Genomic DNA, 16,314 nt, shown 5'->3' on the forward strand with positions numbered 1-16,314 from the left:
GCACCAAATAAAACCCAATCATTCCATGGAGGTGGGGGGAAAGGTATGTAATCTATTTTAGGATTATTACAAAGCAATATATAGATGTATGGATAGAATTAATGCTGCATAAGCTTTTCCCCAATTCTAGCATTTCATAACTTTTGAGTGCTTATCTTAGCCACTTTAATATCCTTTCACTCTGACCATCCGTGTAGTGTCTGCCTGAACGTGCATGTATGGCCGCTTCAAGGATCCTGGAGATGCCAGGCACCATGTCTCAATTACCCAGAGGACTTTAAATCACGTGCATAAATCCACGGTGCGTGAATCGACCCTCTGTGCATGTGATGCAGAATCTACTACACATGCAGAGCCTAAGTGCATGCTGGAAGCTGCCTGTTGGGAAACCTTAGACCCAGATGCAGAGGCAACACCTTGCATGTTCAGCAGCTTTCTAGGCTGCATGGTCATTATATTTGCATTTTATGTTAATATTTAACAAACACATACATTTATACATATATTTCACAAGTAAAAGAGGTTGGGGGGAAGTGGCCAAACTGATTACCAGTAACTGGGTACTCGTATCTCTAGTTCCCCGTGGGAACAAGTAAAAGAAAGTTCCACTTCCCTCTTCTCCAAGGGATTAATTCAGTGCAGTAGCTGGTTTTCTCTTAAATAAGTATTGCAATGCTATTTTTAATATTCTACTCCAATACTACTGCAATGTGTTACAGAGCTTTAAAGACCAAAGCTAAACAATAAGGCAGACTATGAATACAGGACAGCTAGGATGTAAAGCATGACAGGAGATGGAGGGGAACCCCAATCAGGAAACGTGGAAACCACAGCGTTGGGTCTAGGCATCAACTCAAGCCAGTGGCAAGGGATCTTAGGCAGAGGCCTCTTTCTGATGGCCTCCACATCCTTCTTAGTTGCTAGCAGGAAGAGCTGTCTGCCTGTAGTAAAGTTCCATCTTCTCAAACATGAAATGAAATATGCTATACATAAATGCTGTCATTGCTTGTAGCACGAAAAGCTACTCTGTAGGAATGTGTATTGATCTGACAAACCTGGGGATCCATTTTAAAGTCCCTTTACCTACTCCACCAAGCTTCCAAGAAGCGATTCAAACCTCAAAAAAACCCCTGAGAATTCTTCACACATCTCTGCAGATGGCCAACCAGATTCTAGGGCTAGAAGCAAGTTCTGTATCTATCAGCACAAAGCTACCAACCCTCTCTCACCCTCATCCTTCTCAATGTAAAAAACATTTTGCTTTAATCCACACAAGATATAAGGTCTCAGAATTCAAAGCTGCATCACTTTCAATTGTAGAAAACCTGTTCAACACTAGAGAATTTAATCTTGTATTTTCTGAGACATAATTCAGGTAAATAGGAGTTGAAGAAAAGGTATCCAGAAGTGATCTTTATGAACTGGTAAGCAGCCATCTGTCCACAAAGAATCACAGCCTGCCCCCAGGACAAGGCTCTTTTATAGCTGAACTTGTCTGGCATCACGCCCTGTGTTTGCCGACTGGTGAATTGTAGCTCACGAGTTCACTCCATGTTCTTTTGGCCTTCCCCGTACTGCTTGTGCCTATTGTTTTATCTGTTTGCCCAATAAGAAGAGATAAGAACTAAAAAACTTTTAAAATAGTATCATTTTCCTTATGGACTACATATTCTTTTTTTTATTAATTTTGACGTGTTTTGGCCAGCACCCATAGCAAGACCTTCCACGTTAACTTACTAAAACTCTTGCCCCAGAATTCCGAGGACAACACAAACCAATCTGCACATATATCTGCCTTCCAAGTCCAAAAGTGCCGAAAGCAGTAGTCCCTAATAAAAAAAAAAAAATACAGTCATAGGTAAGTCAGCCATGATGAACGTTCTTTTCCTACAACCTCAGAGGGATTTTATCTTCACTGAGATGTAAACTAGGCAAATATTATGAAAACACTAGTAGCTGCAGAGGTATCACCAAGGTTCCTTTTGAATGAAGGTTCCTTTACTTTTCATTGAATTGTGTGCTGGAAAGTTATATTATATGCTAGAAAGTGACCATGTTTCACCTCTTGCTCAGAGATAACTGCACCTAGGATGCTTAGTATGCACAAGTCCAAATGAACAATGAAAAAAATGTGTAATGCACATGCAAAGAAATAATGCAAAGAAATAATCCACAATATCCTCCCCCCCATCCAAAAAAGCGTTCCTAAATGAACCATGCAAACCAAGAAATCCCCCTTCCCACTCAAAACAAAAAACCCCAACAAACCCAAAGAAACAAAAAATCCCCGAAGTTTTTTGTACAATAGTATTATACTGAGACCACTGAGGTTATTGGAAAGGTTGACACTGGAGAGTGACTAAAAACTAGTTGTAGAACACATAAATCCAGTTTGGGAGCTCCTTTGCAAATTTGTGTAATTCCTGTAAAAGTATTATTTACAATGAAGAAATGAATGAGAAGGAAACAAGGGGGAAAAGGAACAAGGAATCTCTATCCTGCTAACGGTAGTCGCTTCTCAAACATCTCCAAGCAGAGTTGCAGTTGGAAGTGACCATGATGAAAGTCACAATGAAACTAGGAAAAAAGTGATCAAATGTAATTGCAAACACTGACATCAATAGCAGTTAACCTATGATACTAAGTGCCATTGTACCACCATTTAATTAATTTTGCAAACCAGTCCAGCGTCAGTATTTAAAAGGTCAGTCCCCAAAATGTACACAAGCTAGAACTGAAAGGCAAGACCCACGGCGGATACACGATACCCAGCATGTGCACAATACAATGCTCTGTGTAACAGAACACAAATGTAAATAGAGCCACGGATCTATGGGAAAGGTTTCTGCCACCCAGCCTCAAGAAGAAAATTCATTAGTTTGCACTGACAGTAAGCTCTTGTTCAACACATGGCACAAAAGCCAGTAGCAAACATAGCAACACCGAGACTTTTAAGACCACTCAGGAAGCAATCTGCAAAGTAAGGGGCGGGGGAATAGTTGGGTTTGCTACCTTACGCCATCTGAGAAAAGTCAGGTAGGTTTTCTATGAAAATCTTTTGCTCAGTTGTTGACTCAGAAATACATGAATGGCTGGCTATCTTTGTCTCTTCTGGTTTTCCAAAATGTCTCCTGGAGAAGCATAGACTTGTTGTTACTAATTGAAGAAAAGCCAAGAAAAAAGCATTTTCTTCAAAGGATGTCCTAGACCTTCATGCTACATAAACATTTTAATAAAAACAAGTGAGGGCAGGAAGTTAAACAGTCCTGCGAGAAATGTCTAAATTTCCAATTTCAAGGAACAAAAACCTCACTTTAGACTTACTCTTAAGAAGGAATCTATATTTTCCTGTAAGAGACCTAAAGGAAAGGCTTCAACAGACTAACCTGATCACAAGTAGTATTATCATAAAAGCTTTGAAATTGGATGAGGCCAAGCACAGACCATTCTATACCCCAATTTTTATTAAACAAGATTAGGAAAAGAGTCCTGAAATAATTAGCAATAAACACGAACAGGTTAAGGGAAACTAGAGAAATTACGACGTAAATTTATTTCCTCCATTCAATGTCTTAAACGTTATTTGTATTGTGTTTCTAAGGTAAAGGGAGAACACCACGGTCACTTATTTACATAAGGGAGGAAAGGATGTTCTCATGGTGAAGACTCAAGGCTAGGTACTAGTGAGTGAGGTTCTGGCAAGTTCTGTGTCCTGCTCTCCTGACCGTGATCACTGCCACTCAAGAGTCTTGCACAAAAGCTGCCATTCCTGTGGGGCAGATATAATACGCTCCAGAAGGGAACTGAACATAAAAACTCCATGTGGAAGACAGCGTAAAGCTCCCGAAGCATCACCCAAGTGTAGTCATTAGTGTAAAAGTACATCTTTTACTATGAGTAAAAGCTCATAGTCGGTGGTGAGTTCTACAGAAAAGCACAAACACAAATTGGGTACGGTGATACCTCACACCAAGGGAGATCATTAATGACACTCTTTCCTCCCTGTCCCTGGAGGAGATGTAATTATAGAATCACAGAATATTAGGGGTTGGAAGAAACCTTAAAGATCACCTAGTTATGGCTCCTGCTGTCCTGGGAAAGGACAATTTCCTCTAGATCAGGATGCTCAAAGGCCTTCTCCAACCTGGCTTTGAACAATATGGAATGTCCAAAGAATATTTTCTTCTCCAGGCTGAACAGCCGCAAACATTCCCAACCTGTCTTCGGAGGGAAGGTGCTTTAGTCCCCTCATGAACTTCGTGACCCTCCTCTCTGCTTAACCCACCATTAAGGAACTGCTGGGCTTTTGCTGAAGAAGGACATTCCACTTCCATAACAGTTTACTTTCATTTTATTTTAATGAAACAAAAACCACTTGAAATTAATCGAGAATTGGGACTGCGGCATTTCGCACCGACACCGGGTTTCCAGGAGCCACCGGCGAGTCCAGCGGCAGAGCCCGCCGAGGATGGGGCACAGCTACCGACCAGCCCTGAGCGAGGACGGGCGGCTGCTCCTGGGAAGCCGCCGGGCTCTCGGCGGCGTTCAGAAGCACACATCCATCCGCACACAAAGGTTATTCCCGGGCGCGCCGGGCCACCGGCCCGGGTCCCGCGGGGCAGCCCCGGCGCGGCGGCGGCGCAGGAGGCGCGACCTCGGGACACCTTGGAGACACCGAGCGGGCCCCGCACGGCGCAGCCCAGCCCGCAGCGTGTCCCTAGCTGACACCGCCCGCTCGCCAGGCGGGCAGGCAGTCCGTCCGTCTGTCTGTCCGGCAGACCCAGACCGCCGCCTCCTCGGCGGGCGCAGCACACAGACACGAAGTTCTCGGGCCGCCACTTCCCAGCCCAACCCAGACACATTAATCCCCGCGCTCTGCCTGCAGCCTCCCGCGGCGCCTGCCTGCCTCCCCACTCCCTGTCAGCGATTCCCAATAAACTTCCCCCTCGCCCTTCTCCTCCTCCTCCTCCCTCTCGTGTCGTGCCTCTCCCCCGCCCTCTGCCACCCCCCTCCCAGCCTCTACCACCGAGCGCCGCGGAGGGGAGGAAGATGAGGGAGACAAGCGGGAGGGGGAAACCAACGTGTGTGTGGGGGGGTGGTGGTGTTGGGGAAGGACGAGCGTGGCGAAGGGGGTTCCTTGCCCAGCAGCCAATCGGCCGCCGGGCGCGCGGTGCACGCCGGGAGGTGTAGTTCTCCGCCGTTCGCCATTTTGTGGCGAGGGAACTACTACTTTCCCCACGAGCAAGGACAATTCTTGGGGCCTTCGCGGCCAAACGTGACTTTCAGGTGCTGCCAGCGCGGCGGGCCCCCCGTGCGTGTCGAAGCCGGGGGAGGCGCGGCGGGCGCAAGGACGGAGCGGAAGGACAGCCCTTGGCAGGCGGGAGGAGTGAGGAGGCTGCAGCGGGGCGGGGAGGGGGGCAGGGCACGGCGACAGAGCGTGCTGCGCTCTTGAGGGAGCGTCTTCAAACTCTCGGCTCGGGTTTCGGCGTAGGGCTCGCGGCGACCTTGGCTGCCGGGTGGCCACGCTTAAATGCCGAAAGAAGGGAGGTGGGAAGAGGGGTGGGGGTGGGGAGAGGGAAGCGCATGACGCTTGACACGCATGGAGTGTTCAGCAAGGCCTGTTGCATGCGCCGAGCGCGGCGAGGGGCCGGGCGCTGCGGCTGCTGCCGCGGTTAGGAATTAAGGGCGAGCCCTAGGCGGTGTATGCATGTATGTGTGTGTGCCGTGTGTCCGTGTGTGTATATATATACACACACGCATACATACATACATACATATACATATATATATATACACACACACACACACACACATACACGCGCGCGCGCACACGCACGCACGCAGACATATATATTAACAACAGAGGAGGGGAGGGAAAAAAAAAAAAAAAAAAGAGCCAGGTCCATTTAAAGTTGCTGGCGGAGAGCTGTTCTCATTGGTTAGGGGGGGAGCTGGAGGAGCGGAGACACACACGGTGCGTGCAGCCCTCGCTGCCGCCGCCGCTGCTGCCGCCGGAGCCGCCGCCGCTGCTGGAGTTGTCCCTGCCGCTTTCCCTGCTGCAGCGGCACAAACGTGACTTTCAACGTCCCGATTATTTATCTTCTCCTCCCGGCCCCTTTCCTCCTCCAAGATGTAACTACAGCTCTGACACTAAGGACCTGCAGATCGCTTAGGCGGCTTGAGAAAGAGAAAAGGGGATATCAAGGGCGTCGTTTTTTTGTATTTAGGGGGAAATTTTCCATTATAATGCTTCACTAAAGTGATTTTTTTTTTGTTTCCTTCGCATTCGTCTTATTTTTTTTTTCTTCCGTCCCCCATTTCTCGGATTTATTGCTAGGAGAATCACATTGTGAGGAAAGAAAGTCGGATTACAAGATACCACTACAAACAACCCCCTCCCCCCTGGATTTTTCGGTATTTTTAAATTTTTTTTTTAATTGTCTCGGCTTTAATTCATGAAGCAATTGTCCCCTTTTGCAATCAGAATTTGGATACCAGAATGAGCAAAGAAAGACCCAAGAGGAATATAATTCAAAAGAAATACGTAAGTGGTCATAACATACATCGTTTGACTCCCAGTTTTAGGAAATGGCAGTGAATGTCAAGTTTATAGCTAATCTTGCAGCTCTAAGGCTTTGGGAACAAATGTGATGCTGAATTTGATTTTTCTGTGGTGTGGTGGGGGAGTTTGAGAGGCCCCTTTTAACGGGGAAGCCTGCTATCCAGTTCGGTTATAAAACCAGATTTGTGTAGCGATTCCTCCAGTGAATAAATGTATTGACCTCAAATGACACAATCATAATCTAGTTTTAGATGAAACGCGAGGAGCTCGGGGGGCTGCCCCGATAGTGTCACCGAACTGCATTTTCAGGCGGTTTTCTTAATTCTGTGCTTTTGCATGCTAAAATAGGTTTGTTGTTATTTTTTGGGGTTGGTGTTTTTTTTTGGTTTTTTTTTTTTTTTTTGGGGGGGGGGGTGGTGGTTTGGGTTTCTTTCTTTTTTTGCATTTTTTTAAAATTATCTACGTGTGTCTGTCCCCGTCTGGTGAAGCGGCGGCGGTGGTTGTTGGAAGCCCTTTAAGTTGAAACCGAGTGTCTGGTTATGGCGAGCTGGTTTCTCTCGCAGTACCACATCCCCTTCTCCTGTGTGCGATCCTCGGCTGCTCTGCCTTGGATAAGACACCGGAGCAGCCGGGGATCGCCTTACGGGCAGCGCGTTCCTCGGGATTGACTGGAATAATGAGGAAAATGGCTCGGTGCTGTTTTAAAAATAATTCATTATGATGGCTCGAAAATTTGGGCTAATCCAGCGCAGCTTGGGCTGTATTTCTGCCTCTCTTTATTCAGCCGCTTAACCAATCCCTCGTAATTGTCTAATCCTTTAAACATATAAATGTGGATGGGTAGTTGGATTTTTGTTCGTGCTCCAGTTACGTTTTGATTGGCACAGGACAGTTTTTCCTTACGTTTGGAAAAGCGGAGGGGATTATCCATATATGCAGTAGAGCGAATAATGATTTTTATCTCCATGTTAAAAAAAAAACAACCAAAAAAACAACAAAAAACCGAATTTTTGGGGGCGAATATGGGGGAAAATACATAGAAATCCTCGCTTTTGGGCGTGTTTGATGCTAGGCTTTAAAAGTTGTAGTTTATATCGCGTCTTGTCGTCTGCGCCGATTTCTTTCAGCGGCGGGGTGTCCCTTAGCAGGGAGGGTGACCTTCGGGACACTTTGCCTCGGTATTCTATAGATTTGGTAAAAACTGCAGTTGACTTCAGCTGACTGCCGCTATCGATTGCCCGCCCCGGTGCAACGCTGCCCGGGAGAGGCGGTGGAACGATGTGTGTGTGTGGTTTTGGGGATGAAGGGGGGGGGGGGGGGGGGGGCTGCGCGCTATGTCGAAGCTGCCCCCCTCCTCCTTTCCACCCCCCCCGCACCCCCCGAAATTTCCGAATTAAAATACATCCGCATTGCAGAGGAGAGGGGAGCCCGGGGCCGGCGAGTTTAAAGTATGGCATCGAAACGGGAACGGCGGGTGGAAAGTCTGGCGAAACACGCGAGGCGTCCACGTTTCCCAGGCAGGCAGACAAAAGCGGGGCGGGGGGGGGGGGGGGGGGGGGGGAGAAAGGAAACCGCGGTGTTATTAATTAAAGGGGGACGGTGGCAAGAGGAAAAGGGGGAGAGACCACCCCAAAGCCCGGCTCCCCCCGGGCTCCCCGGGGCTAACAATGCGGCGCCGCTCCCGCACCGCCGGGCAGAGGCCGGCCGAGAGCGCGACTCCTGGGGGAGGAGAGACGAGGGCGGACAATGTGCAGGGGTGCTCGCTCTCCCGCTCACAACTTCGCGGCGGCGCTTTTATTTAACCCTTCTCCCCCCTCTCCTCTTTCTCCCGCCAGCCCCTCCCCATTTTCGTTTTTTTGCAGGGGGCGGCGGTGCCGGCGGGGCGCGCTGGCGGCGGCGGCGGCGGCAGCAACAGGTTGCCGGGGCTGTGACGGAGCCCGCGGGCCGCCGGCCACGCCGCCGCCCGGCCAGGTTCGCCCCGCTCCCGTGACGTCACAAAGGGACGGGCCTGCGCGCCGCGGAACCTTCGGCGCCCCCCAGCACTGCGCCCCCCCGCCCCTCCGTGACGTCAGAGCCGAGGCGGGGCGGGGGCGGGAGGAGCCCCCGGGGCAGCGCTCGGCGGCGCCGCGGGGGAGGGAGGCAGGCACGGGGCGAGGGGGCGGCCCGGGCCAGGTGAGCAGGTGCGGGGCCGCCCTGCCGCCTTCGGGGTGGGAGGAGAGCGCCGGTCACGTCGCCCTGTGGCGACACGCGTGGTGGCACGTCTCCTACCCGTGACCTTCGGGCGCTACGGTAGCCCGGCGGAGCGCGCCGCCGCCGCCTCCTCCTCCTCTCCGGTGCCAGCACAAGCTTCGCCTGCACCTGGAACAATGGTCCCGGTGTCGGGCCCTGCTGCCCACCCCGGGTCCCTGGTGCCCCTAGGCCGGAGGTGATGCTCCGCCAGAGGAGCGAGAGCACAGCCGCCCCACGGGCACCAAGCGGTACTTCGTGGCCCCGTTCCTCTCGTGTCACTGCGAGTTGTCACAGAATCATAGAATCACAGAACGGTTTGGGCTGGAAGGGGACCTTGGGTATCACCTAGTTCCAGCCCCCCTGCCGTGGGCAGGGACACTCTCCACTAGATCAGGTTGCTCAGAGCCCCATCCAGCCTCGGCTTAGACTGGCCTTGTGTCAGGAGTGGAGCCTGTTCAGGCTGCTGCTGCTGTTTTTTTCTTTTCAGCATTTGCAAAATGAATTCTGAAAACAAGAAGGTAGCGAGAACAATGGAGGAAAGCCTCCGTGTGGGCTGCCCTCGCAGGGCTTGGCTCCCTGCTCCGTAAGTGCTCGCAATTGAAAGTTCTCTTAAACTTAGGGAGCGTTACCTTTTGCGATTGGTAAACCAGGAATGAGGAAATCCGTGTATGCATCTTCTTTTCCTGTGGTTTAAAAATGCTATCGCTTAATTTTTAAAAGATCCATGGCTGACTCATACAACTCTTTCTTCTCACTTTACCCTCCTCCTTCTCAAACATCTTTACATATCAAATATTGCCTTTTGGCTCCAGCCTCACAAAACTGACAGCTTTGTAAAGCATCCACCGAGAAGCCAGACTGCGTTCAGTATGCGTTTGGAATTAATAGTTCTTGATTCAAAAGCTTTGATGTCTTGAACGTAATTTCACAGGTGCATTTTTGTGACCGTTTTTGTGATGCACGAATATCAAATTTTCTGTTCTTGCTAGCTTAGGTCTCAGAGTATCAGACCTGGATTACCGCCTAAAAATACCTGCACTGTTCTGCCACGGTAGCAGATGGTGAAGTATAATTAAGGAGTAATGTCACTACTGTCACCTCGTGTGATTTGTTTCCTTGTCCTTGCAGAAGTAAAAGTGCTGTAGTCTGCCATGAGGTGACACGCTTCACCTACGGATGGCCTGGTAAGCCCCTCAGACAGAGGGCCAGCAAGGCCTGGCCAGGATTAGCATACTGCAGACATCTGAGAGCTCCTGTGCCTGCTGCAGCCTTTGAAACAATACTCTTTATTTGGGCGTGCTTGATGTGGGCTCAGGGAGTTTTGGGGGGGGTGGTAACTCTGCAGCACCACCCCCTTCTTCTGCATCAGGGGCATTTGTGCAGAAGTCTGACCCTGGGCACCCCAGGGCTTCAGCTGGAGCTGCCTGCCCTGCTTCTTTTCCTGTGAGCGGTTGCCATTTCTCTCCCCTATCCCCACAACTGATGACAGGCTTGAAGTTTGACCACTTCCTACAAGAAATAATGTAAATAGGCTGCTGGCAGCAGAGATAGTATTCAGTGTAAGTTGCATGTTCGTTCACATCACCTTTTGGTGCTTTTTTCTCTTGGGTCTCTTTCACACTTGCTGTAACAATTCCAGCAGTATAGCTGCTCAAGTCTTTCTTTTCCTTTATGAAAAACTTGAAGATGCTAGCTGCACTCGAGAGCTACTTTTGGGTTCCTCTTAACCTCCTTCTGGTCTCTTGAGACTATATCATTATGTTGTAAGTGGCTATAGGATAGTGCGTAAGTAGAAACTAGTAATTAAAATACTTTTTTTTCTTTAAATGAGTATTTTTCTATCAACAGACACTTTGCCCTGAGATACTAATGGACTCCTGCTCACTCTGATGGTCTGCAAGCCAGGAGCAGTAAGATGCTGCCCAGAGTGAATTAGAGTGAATCAAGGCCCCTGTGAAGAGTTTCTAATGTTCATTAAGCACTTTCACCTTCTCTTGTGAGGCCTACAAAGCCAGTATTAAAAACACATTACCCCTTCCTTTTCTGTAGTATTAGCTAATGTTATGCATATGCTAAAGTGTGGTATAAGCGTCAGCTGATTCTGTAAGGCAGTAGCATTCCCTCCATTTTATTGTTTGATGAAAAAGAAAGAAGTCTAAATTACTTGCCTGAAGCTACATGCTGTAACAGCAGCAGAGTTGGAACTAATCTGTATTTCTGCTGCCTTCTCCAATATTCTATCCTGTAGCTTACAGGCTGTTGCTACAAGGCATGGCATCTGCATTATAAGAGACTACTTTATGTGGTTCCAACTTTCTTCAGAATTTTCCCCATCCCCAGTTATGGTCTGGACTGTTAGATTAACGTTCTATTCTTAACATAATAAAAAAGGCATTTCAGTATGTATGCTTCTATTTTTTTTAAGAGACGATCATACCCTGCAGCTGATAGAGACCAGTTGATACTGTGATGACTCAGCTGTGGGAGTATTACATAAAGTAGGTCAATTTTTAAATCTGTAGTCTGAAGCTCAAGAGAATCCACGTTAAAATTTGTTTTGTTTATGCACATTACTGTTATTTCCTGGCTTGAACGTAAGTGAAAGCTTTTGAGGAGGTGGGACATGTTTTTGTGGGTTGATTTGGGGTTTGCTTTTGCCCATTTTTATTGTATAGTGACTGAATTCAATCAACTTGATGGAGGGGAAAGACCAGCTGCTTTCATTTCTAAAGTTTCCAGTTTGTAGCAGTCGAGTGAAAGGAAGGCTTTAAAGGCAATTTTAAAGTAGGGAAAGGAAAAACAGAGACACGTTTATTATTTTTTATTACAAGCACCCAGCTTTTGTGTGATCTAGCAGATGTGGAATTTGCAGAGGAATACTCGATTCTTCAAAATCCAAATTTGCATTTAAAACACTCTGGTTTCTCCCCCTTAGTCCTTTGCATGGCTTGCTTCCCAACTATAAATGTAAACCAAGTGTAAATGATGCATTGTTTGCCTTAGTGGGCAGACAGTCTGAAAACAATAGTGCTGATGGATTTGACTGCCTCTGTGTAAGATTAACGGAACATTAAAATTCAAGTCTATTAATGCAAATTTCAGTGTTGCCAAACCTGAACTTCCCTTAAGTGTTTCCTGGTGCTGATGGCCCTAAATGTCCCTACCCCACAGGCCAAAACTTCAGCTTGACAGTTTTTAACCTGTTGTTAGGACCTTAGAGAAAAGGGTAAAATGTACCTGGAGTTTAATGTCCTAAGGAATGATGGGACATGGTACACATAGACTTTTTGTACTTAACCACCATTTTTTATTTAAAACATTTTAAGTGGTAGGAAGCCACTAGGAAACTTAAAATCTGCAAATCGCTTGTAAAATTCAGGTCTGGTGTGTGAGGATTACTTGGCGCTGAAATTCAGATACAGGAAATAATATGATTGCCAAAATCTATTTGGTCTCATCAAAGCTCTCTTAGATCTTTGATGGGTTGGTTGTTTTGCTGGCTTATTACTTCTGGGAATATTGGATGCAATCCTTGGTTTTTAACAGGCAGATTTTATTTGGGAGCTCTTGGTTTTCATTTGGAGGGGTGAGTTTATTTCAGTCAGTCACAAAAACGTTTCCTCAATGAAGCAGTAGGTAGAAGGTTTAAAACCATTTGCTGTTTCACTTGCTCGGGTTTCACACTTTCCCTTGTGTAATGACATCCTGTTCTGAAGTTGTTCCTTCAGTAATCTGACAGAGGCCTGGTATTTCCAGTGTGGGCTGTGGGAAAGGAATAAACCCTTTAATTATAGCAGTGAGGTCTTGTTTGAAAATATGCTAGCTCTCCTCCCCTCTGCATGTCCTGTCTTTTTTTTTTTCTGACTCTTTCCTACACAGAAAAGGGATCTGAAGCTGTAAAATGCTGCTGTTGAAGTTGATCTGCAAGGGTGGCCATGATGAGTGGCAAAGCCCAGCAGTGGCAGGACCATAGCCGTGCCCAACGCTGTGTCTCTGGGCTTGGGATCACGGCTCCTTGGTCTGTGAGCAGACGCATGCTGGGAGTGCCCCCCATCTGCTCCCGTGCCAAGTTTATTGGCTTAATTTATGCTTCTGCAGGAAGCCATTCTGGAGTGACCAGCCTGGCTGAGCATGGAAGCAGGGTTTAAAGAGGCACAGGTGGAAGTCATCATTTTGCTGGTGCACACAGGGAAGATGTGAAGCTGCTTCAGCATTCTGCAGCAAATCCTGTGCAAAGTCACATCCTGGAGTGATGCGTCACAAACAATATCCCCTATTTTTATCTGAGGGACAAAACCCTCCTTTTATTGGGCTTTGGGATTTTATGATTAAAAATACACTGAAAACAAAGTGAGAAAACTCAACTAAGGTCTCTGTATACTTTCTGCATCTAAGTCAGGAGCAGGAGCTCTTTGGAGATGGAGTAGTTTCTGGTCAGGTACAGTTTCGTGCCTGTAGAATTGCTACAGGCGGAATTGGACATTTTGACACTGTTAAAATCAGTTCAGCAGAAATGTGATGATACCCCCAGAAGAGTTCATAATTACATCACTTGAGGGGCATGATTTAATCCTTTCTAAATGTCTCTCCTCTGTAATCTGCTTCATCTTTTCTGCATGGCTTCTTGCCATCTTTTCTGCCAGGTTCTTCCCTTGATTTGCTCTGCAAAAAAGGCAGCCTTGGATCTGTGACTGAGAAGAAATGCAAATAGGAAGTTGAGAAACTGTGGCTTGCTGCTGTACTCCAGGAGGGTTTGTGGTATTTGAGTCCCTGGTGCTCTGCTTTCAATTCTTTAAGCTTGCCTTTCTGGTCTGACATCTTTTGGATGACGTGATAGTTGCAGGAGATTAGCGTATTTTGGCACACACATGCTATGATGACTGGCTAACGATATTTACAGCATTCAAAAATAAACCATGGGAGCTCATTCTGACATAATCTACTAATCTTAGTTTTGCACTTTGATACTGTGTTGTCTGAGCCAAGTTAGGATAACTATATATTGCAAGCAATTCATTTTTAGCTTTGCTTGCAGATGAGTGTTGAGGCAGTGCATGCTTTTCAATTAAAATGATGGGAGTGAATTTGGAGAAATTATCAGCTCTTTCAACTATATGCTTATTCTGTGCCTATTTTTGAAACAGTTTTATGTGAGTGGGTAGAGATACATGCTCCATGATATTTCTGGACATGTTGTGTACTGGGATCTTGATGAGGTTATTTTTTTTCCTTCACTGCCCACAAGAATGGGATGGTCTTCTCTGCCCTTTCCCACATTTGCATGTTATGGGAAGGACTTTCTTTTCTCTTTAAAGATAGTATTTCATTCTTTTTCTGGATAACAAAAAAACTTACTACTGCCTTGGGTAAAATTTAGTTTTGTACTAGGCATCTTGCTAGTTATGCTGCATTTGGGGAGGTCCAGCCAAGAGGGTAAGCTTTTGAGGCTCTCAGGTAGCAGGAATTCAATATGCCCTGGACCTTGACAGCTCCATAAAAACAGCTAAATAATTTTCTGGCCACATTTTTGAATGGCCTGCATATTTAAGAATTGCAGTGAGGGACTTGGTATGTAAAGCCTGTGAATCAAGTCAGTGGCAATGTACAAATATTTTTTCAGGTTGCGGCTATTGAAATGGGCAGAAACCATGACTCTTGGTCAGGAGTCTGTTTAGTCTCTCAGTCTTTAAGATGCTTATCATACTTTTATTAGCTGTTATATTTAGCATATAGTTTCCTGTGCTGTTCTTAAACCGGGAGTCTTTATGTTCACAAAGTTCATTGCAATTAGATTTTTAAGATGCTGCAGGCTACCACCTTATGTTTATAGCTTTTTTTCTTTTTGTAAGGTACCCATTAGACAGACTGAGGGTGACTTAGAGAAGGGATGTGTTTCCTTCTTTCTCGCCTTTTTTGTTTTATGGGTATTACTTTCAGCCACTTTGTCCTACGGTTCTTTTTGGTACATCAAAGTTGTAAGCCAAATCTCTCAGCTGCAGCATGCATGTTAAAAACCCCGGAACACAAATTTGCAACCCTGCACGTATGCCAGATGAATTAGCTTCTTAACTCAACTTGAGCTGAAAAAACCCAGAAAATCCAACCCACTTTTTTTTTTTTTATTTGAGCCCTAGAAAACTTGATTCAGACTTTTGAGTTCATGAAACTCGAAGCCAAGTGAAAAGAAGGCTTTCTGTTACTGTTTTTTAAGTTGACTGGCAACTAAGCTGGTCTTGTACGAGTTTCCTTTTTTGGGTGGCATTTCGGGTGACCAGCCTTAATTTGAGTCTATTTCACATACGGATGACCTAGATGGACACCTGAGATGAGGTTTTCTGATTGATAGTTACTTTTCTACCCCCTCCTGAAGTGTAGTGATAATGATGATAATTCTCATGACCTGTTGCCACCTTGGAGGCTGATAAAAGCTTTTCAAACGTAAGATTAAGGCTTCAGCAGCGCAAAGACTGCCTTCTTGTAACTATCTTGTTTGGGTGTAGCAGAGCTTTTAATAAATTATTAGAAGAAGTGCTACTCCAACTAACTTCTGCTTTATTGCCACAACTGAAAGGGACATTCTCTGGTCTCAGAAAGCCAGTGTTAATTCTTTGTGTAGTTTTTCAGCTTATAATGGAGACATAGTAATATCATTTTGTAAGACAAGCAACTTCATGTAACTTAAAAGCTGGACTTAGGGCATGTTATAGTAACTGTAACTTGTGAATTATTTATAATTTGGAAGAAATAATGGTTATTCTAATGGCAAATAATTTTGAAGCAGTTTCACTTTTTTCCAAATCTTGCAACGCCTTGAACCAGTGAAAACAACAAAAGAAGAAGTAGCTGTCAAGAGAAGCTGTCCTGTCTGGTTCTACTCTGTTTTTCCTAATCTGTGTTTAAATGTCCTGTGTATGGCTTAAGCTTTTTGCCTTCAGTAACAGCGTTTTGAATGTGGAGACCAGTGAGGTGCCTAGTGCTGTGATTCTGTGGTTACTCTAAGCCTGCACTGCACTGGAAGAAGTGGTTCAGCCTTCCCTTTGGCTGCTGGTTCCCCTTCTCTTCTGCAGGCTGACATGTGCCAGGTCATCACTTCTACCTCAGACTGGGGACTTTGCAGGTAAAAACTGAACTGACAAAATGTGGTTGATTTTAAATGTGGATTCATTTAATATTGCAGTTTGTGATGCAACTAGAAAAATACTTGGTCTTGGGAAAGTCTTACAGGGACACCCAGTGAAGTGGCAAGGGAGGGGAAGGATTGCATCTGTTAGCAATACAGTGAGTTTAAATGGGCTGTGAAATTATGACTAAATAGGAGTCAAGATACATGTTTTATTTCATAGCAAGCAAAATTAGCTGTCCTTGTCTGTTTTAAGGGTTGTTCGGATTTAGATTTTGCTGTACTGCCTTACTGCTGGAAGCATGGTGAATATTAAACGATGCTGAAATGAAGTTAGGCCTCACAGGTGAAAATGAAGCTAAGGGTGTTTGTGCCCGTGGTGATGGCAGTGCCATAATCATTT

The 16,314-nt window shown here is 46.2% G+C and overlaps 1 protein-coding gene across 2 annotated transcripts in view; it reads left to right on the forward strand.

Moving 5' to 3' along the window:
- The first annotated feature begins 5,562 nt into the window (after window positions 1–5,562).
- JARID2 (jumonji and AT-rich interaction domain containing 2) overlaps window positions 5,563–16,314 on the forward strand; it is a 211,675-nt gene continuing 200,923 nt past the window's right edge. Inside the window, exon 1 of one of the 2 annotated variants that reach the window (XM_038124957.1) lies at window positions 5,563–6,544. In XM_038124957.1, coding sequence (XP_037980885.1) covers window positions 6,500–6,544 — 45 coding nt within the window. In that variant the 5' untranslated portion in view covers window positions 5,563–6,499. Of the gene's footprint in view, window positions 6,545–7,971; window positions 8,080–16,314 lie in introns of those variants that run through there. The other variant, XM_038124967.1, reaches the window with a different exon arrangement.

Source organism: Motacilla alba, chromosome 2, assembly GCF_015832195.1.
Source record: "Motacilla alba alba isolate MOTALB_02 chromosome 2, Motacilla_alba_V1.0_pri, whole genome shotgun sequence".
NCBI classification, from domain to species: domain Eukaryota; kingdom Metazoa; phylum Chordata; class Aves; order Passeriformes; family Motacillidae; genus Motacilla; species Motacilla alba.